Source organism: Theobroma cacao, chromosome 10, assembly GCF_053813885.1.
Source record: "Theobroma cacao isolate CCN51 chromosome 10, ASM5381388v1, whole genome shotgun sequence".
NCBI lineage: Eukaryota > Viridiplantae > Streptophyta > Magnoliopsida > Malvales > Malvaceae > Theobroma > Theobroma cacao.
The window spans coordinates 5,312,966-5,318,735 of record NC_142648.1 but is presented as its reverse complement, the minus strand read 5'-3'; the positions used below and the strand labels follow the sequence as shown (position 1 = coordinate 5,318,735).

General features: G+C 34.2%; 1 protein-coding gene and 1 pseudogene across 3 annotated transcripts; one reads left to right on the top strand and one right to left on the bottom strand.

Moving 5' to 3' along the window:
• Positions 1-252: 252 nt before the first annotated feature.
• Positions 253-3,233, bottom strand: LOC18586520 (Shugoshin C terminus). Of its 3 annotated transcripts, none has more exons than XM_088810634.1 (11): positions 3,132-3,233; positions 2,377-2,555; positions 2,229-2,266; positions 1,994-2,102; positions 1,858-1,881; positions 1,690-1,752; positions 1,562-1,603; positions 1,303-1,471; positions 1,165-1,216; positions 847-1,038; positions 253-727 (listed from the first exon to the last, which is right to left on the bottom strand). In XM_088810634.1, the coding sequence occupies exons 2-11, from the start codon at positions 2,530-2,532 to the stop codon at positions 424-426; spliced, it is 1,149 nt and encodes a 382-aa protein (XP_088666760.1). In that variant the 5' UTR covers positions 2,533-2,555; positions 3,132-3,233; the 3' UTR covers positions 253-423. The 3 variants fall into 3 exon arrangements, with proteins under 3 accessions (XP_088666760.1, XP_088666761.1, XP_088666762.1); XM_088810635.1 differs by having other exon boundaries at positions 847-1,035; XM_088810636.1 differs by having other exon boundaries at positions 1,562-1,600.
• Positions 3,234-4,336: 1,103 nt separating this feature from the next.
• Positions 4,337-5,383, top strand: LOC18586519 (putative CCR4-associated factor 1 homolog 11 pseudogene; annotated as a pseudogene).
• Positions 5,384-5,770: the final 387 nt, after the last annotated feature.

The following is a 5,770-nucleotide window of genomic DNA, read 5'->3' as shown; positions in this document are numbered from 1 at the left end:
CAGAATCATAAGACTGAGAATTTATATAAAGTCATTTGAAATTTTTGAGCCTAATTCTCTTTCAAGACTCCCACACAATTTTCTATATTCGACTATCACAAAAACTTACTTTCAAGAAGAAAAAAAAAGGTAGCCCATTTAAACTGCAAAGATATATTAAAAATTGGGAAGGCCATTCAAGTACAACCCAGTTAACTACTTGGAAGTCAATTTCAGGAGCTTCCAATTATCATCCACATATGATGCATTGGCTTAGAAAAAAGCGAGTTAGAAGCATGTAGGCACCAAACAGAAAAAGGAGCAGTTTTGTATGAACAGATTATACAGAAACAACAGTATAGTGGTACAAGGATAGTAGATGCATCTCAACCTAGTTTAAGTACACCCTCAACAAAATGCATGGTAGAAGCAAAGAAAATGAACTCACTCTTCCCTGCGCATCTTCACATTAACTGGAATTTCCTTGTAGGATTGGACCTTCTCAACTGCTCGGCGCAAAGGCCTTCCCACAGATATCCTCCTAAGTTCTTGAGCTTCATTTCTAGGGGTGATACTTCCTTCTTCATGTTCTTTTTTGACTGATGAATGAGAAGATGTTGGGCCACTCTCATGCACCTTATCATCGCAGGAAGAAACGAGAAATGCTGTATCATCTAAATCAAACACATCTGCAGTCAGTTCTGGTTCTTGGGTTTTAAACCTAGCAGATTGCCTTCTCAAACAAACCCTGCAAAAAAAAAAAAACACAAATTTCCTTTGTCACTGTGAAGTTTCTATAAAAATATAAAGATTACACTGTTACTGGAAAAATAATTTGCACATAGCAATAAAAAATTGTACAAAAACCTTTTGTTGTCAGTACTTCCTTCTTCATGTTCTTTTTTGACTGATGAATCAGAAGATATTAGGCCACTCTCATGCACCTTATCATCACAGGAAGAAGAAACAAGAAATTTTGCATCATCTACAAACGCATCTTCATTCAGTTCTGGTTTTTGGTCTTTAAACCCAGTAGATTGCCTTCTTAAACAAACCCTGCTAGAAAAACATAAAAGAAACCATGAATTTCCTATGTAATCATGAAATTTCTACAAAAACCTAAATATTGCACATTGTTATTAGAAAAATTAATTTGCACAAAGCATTAAAAAATTGTAAAAAAACCTTTTGTTGACGACCCCCTCCTTGGCTTGGACTGGTTTAATATTAGAAGGACCTGAAGGAGCATGCAAACAATAAGTGAAAATGGTATAAAAAACAACATTAATAATTTTCAAATGAAGTTCCTGTCAAGCAACTTACATAGACTTTTTGATTGCCGCCTCTGGTTCCTATTACAAGGTTTATTCTCTCCATCTTCTTCTATAAGGGATCCACCTGCCTTGTTACACCTGTTCATATTACAAGTTTCATCCTCTCCATCTTCTTCTTTAAGGGATTCACCTTCCTTATCACACCTGTTTGTTCTCACCTTCAAACCATGGAAAAGAAAAAGTGTAGATAACATTGGATGTTTAAAACAAAAATCAATCCAAATGGTGGAGGTTATTCTCTTTAATACCTCATTTTCGGATGTCAGGCAAGCCTTATTTTGAGCTTTCTTCTGGTGACAAGCAGAGAATTTAATAATCAGCAAAAGAATCTAATAAGTATCATGCAATCAAATGAGTAGACTATTACAAAAAATACCTCTGTTTTAATTGCTTTAAGCACAGCATTTTTGCATCCCAGCTCATGTTTAAGGGCTTTTAGCTGAAAACGAAAACAACACAATGGTCAAGTCCCTAGAATATAGAACAAAACAAAAAGGACCAAGCAAGACCAAGTTCAAGAAACTTAGATGTCCAGGAAACATACCCTATCTTTGCCTGAATTAAGTTCCTGCAAAACCAAAGTAAGACATAAACCTTGCCAGAGGGTCATAATATCATATAAATATGCCCCTAGAGTTACTAAACTAAGAAACAGACAAGTAAAAAAAGTACTAAGGTACCGCTAACATCTGGCTGTTTGCTTGGGCAAGCAGCAAGTTCTGTTGTTGAAACTTCTCCAAATTGGTTCTCAGTTTCTGTAACTCAATTCCACTCAATTCCATGACTTTACTGTCAGCCAAAATTTAAAAAAAAAAAAACCCATATATAAGAAAGTCATGCCCAACGCAAATAACAGCAACCAAAGGTTAGAGGGAGGGATTGAAAGAAACTGAATTAATTGATCATAGAAAATACTTTCGATCTGCAAGAACTTTCATCAGCATCATATTTTCCTGGACAACAGATTCAACAAAACCTCCCGGTAAGCGAAACAGATACAAAAAGAATCAAAGAGGGAAAACCAAAAGAAAGAAAAGCGAGTTAATTGCAGTTTAAAGGATACCTTTTGGAGCTTGTCGATGTAATCTTTACTCCTGAGTGAAGCAGGTTGCAGCAGCAGCTTCGCACCTTGGCTCACCACTATGGGTTGCTGCTGCAAGTTGGTTATGTCACTAAGCCCTTTCCTTGGTGCATTACCAATAGAAGATTGGTTTTCCATATCCTCCCCTCTCAGTTCTTTACCTGAAATCCAAACATATTTTTTAAGTCAAAATTCAACATACATAAACCTGTCCAAAAACCCAATCCTCCATTCGCTTTCCAAATCCCAAAAAAAAAAAAGAATTCTTCTTAACCTCTACACAAACTCACAGAAATCCAACTAAACAGCTCCATTAACAGAAAAATGAATTTCACCCTCACAGCATTTCTCCAGCATCGAAATAAACTAATTAAAAAATCCCACAACCAATTTATAAAACCTAGTACTAAAATGTATTTTACAAATAAAAAAACGTAATCAGTTTTTTAATTAATTATTATGCAGATAAAATTACATTCGAAAATTAGGGATCGTTCCCCAATCTAATTCGCGGAACCATGCGATTCCCAATCTGAAACTTCTAAGATTTAAAATTAGAGCAATTAACGAAAAGAACAAGAAAATTATTCTAAAGAATCGGTGAAATTACGTTTCGAAGAGGAAGAAATCATGCTTGTAAACATTTGACTAGAATTTTATTAAAAATGAATAAAGAAAATAAAAAAAAATGGGGAAAAAATTGAAGAAATGCATAGGCATTCAAAGAATCGAAGTACCTGAAACGACACCGATTTCTGTGTCGAGGATCGTAAGCTTTTCCGTTGCGAGGACTGAGCTGAAACCTACTCTCTCTCTCTCTCTCTCTCTCTCTCTCTCTCTCTCTCTCTCTCTCTCTCTCTCTCTCTCTCTGGCTCTCTCAATTGAAATATGGGAGGGAAAGAGGGCAAGGAAATATAAAGGGTAAAATAGTAAATTGGAATAGGGTTCGGACAATCAGACTTAACGGCTTTCCGAGGCTAAGGCCGAACCTGTCTTAAAACCTTTTTTTCCTGTTCCTAAAAGGTCAAAACTCCTTTTTAAATATTAAAACAAATTTTTTTTTTTTTGGTCCTTCAATGGAAAGAAAAGAAAGAATTTTGGAGGATCAACCAATGAAAAATAAGTGGTGAGAATTGTAACCAAATTAATTTTTCTTTTTATTTAAGCAACCCAAAATTTGAAAAAAAAATTAAATCTTGTTATGAAAAGAGTTCTATGATAAATACATATAATAAAATTCTCTCATCAATCTTCATTACGTTTATGATAACTACATGTTTCCACAATTAAAATGATTAATCTCAGTAACTTTTAATATGTTATGAATAACGACTGTTGGAAGAAATGAAGATCAATTTTTATATATGTTTAAATTTATTTAATTATGGACTGATTTAAATGCTTTAATTATTTACAAATATACTCATTAATTATTTACAAATAAGCTCGTTTAATATTCACCAACAAATCGATTTAATTTAAATGAATCTAGCTCTAACAAATGTTTATCCACATCTTAATCAAGCCAAGTTGAAATATTACTTTAAAAAATATTACTCAAAACAACACAAACAGAATCTTAAAAATTTATAAGTAAATGATAGTTAACTAATTGATTTTATTTATTTAATCTTAATCACAAATATATATTTTTTGAAAAAAAAGCAAGAATAAAATTAAAATAATATTTCTAAAAAGACATAGACTTGTTGAGAATATTCAATGGAATAAAAATTATAACCATTGAATTTGTTAAGGAGTAGAGTTATTTGATAATAGCATTTCAATTGTTGATTAAAAGTTTCTTATTTTAAATTCAGATGTGACTATTGTACCCTTTTCAATACTTTTCTTAGATTACTTGGCTTATAAGCAACAGACAATTTTATGCCTATATATATACAAGAGTGGCATTACGATTTTATGAGCTTCCATAGTTTCAATCTTTCAGCATAGTTGTGCAAAAGAGAAGATGACAGTGCCAAGCAAAAAGCCAGTAATGGTTCGACAAGTCTTTGCGGAAGACCTGGAACGTGAGTTTGCGATCATCCATAGTGTAATTGATAGGTACTCTTTTGTCTCCATGGATACCGAGTTTCCAGGTACAATTTTCAAACCAGATAAACAGCTCGTTGATATAACCGATCCTTCTTTCAACTATCTGTTCATGAGATCCAATGTTAATGCCCTACACATCATTCAGCTTGGCTTAACCCTCTCTGATTCTCAAGGAAATTTGCCAGATTTTGATACTCCGTATTGTTATATCTGGGAGTTTAACTTCAAAGATTTTGATTTCGAGAAAAATTATTACGATAAAAAATCAGTCAAATTACTTAAAGCACAAGGTATTGATTTTGTGAAGAACAGAGAAAAGGGTATTGATTCTAGGGATTTTAGGAGAATGGTTTTGAACTCCAAATTGGTGTTCAATAGGTCTGGTTTGACTTGGATCACTTTTCACAGTGCTTATGATTTTGGGTTCTTGGTGAAGATTTTGACACAACAAGAGCTGCCATATCACGTCAATTCCTTCACAAAACAACTGATTTATTTCTTCGGGTACAAGATTTATGACATCAAGCATGCCTTCAAGTACTTCGGCCTACATGGTGGCCTGGAGAGGGTGGCTAAACTTTTAAATGTTGCTCGTGTCGCTGGGGAGAGCCATCAGGCAGGGTCGGACAGTTTGCTCACCCTCCAATGCTTTATGGAACTGAAGCAGTCTTAGGTTTTTGATCGCATCAACCGAATTCTGCCTGCTCTCGCATTGTATGGACTCGTTAGAGTACGACGATGATTCCCTTTTCTTCTTTTAGGCAAATTCTTTTAAATTTATGAGATTGTATTAAGAGCTTTCATTAGCAAGTCTAAACTTGTTCTTATATCCAGAAACAAATGTAACTGTCCTTTCCTACATTATTAGAAAATGTCATTAGGTTAATTTTCATGTTTTAGCATTATAATCAATGCCACAAATTGATATTTACATCAAGGATTATCAGTATTTGTAAATAAGATGAGAATGCATTGCTTGAACCATGTAACAGCATCAAGCTATCTTCAGCTTGTGCTGACATCTAATTACCATTTATCACTCTACCTAACTTGAATCTTGTCATTCATTTAACCTGTTTCTGTACCCAGAATTCTGCTTTGTAAGACTTGATAAAAGCATCTTCCCAACATGGATGCTGATAATTCGTATCAGCTTGTAGTTGCCAAAGAATTCCCTTGTTCTTGCCTTCCTTATTTTTAGTGCAAAATGGAAGTAGAGGTGGAACTGTGGCTCCCCTTGTTCTGGCAATTCCTGCCCAGAGAGAATGATGCAACAACAATGTCTAGTTTGATGTCAAAAGAAAAGTTATTGGGGAGC

Bases quoted from the DNA above. Each gene is read 5' to 3' on its own strand.
- LOC18586520 (XM_088810634.1), bottom strand. From the start codon at position 2,532: ATGGAAAACCAATCTTCTATTGGTAATGCACCAAGGAAAGGGCTTAGT. The intron at 1,604-1,689 runs GTATTTTTTGTA...GCTTGTCACCAG, and splicing joins TTAAAGCAATTAAAACAGAG to AAGAAAGCTCAAAATAAGGC. The intron at 1,217-1,302 runs GTAAGTTGCTTG...ATGCTCCTTCAG, and splicing joins GCGGCAATCAAAAAGTCTAT to GTCCTTCTAATATTAAACCA.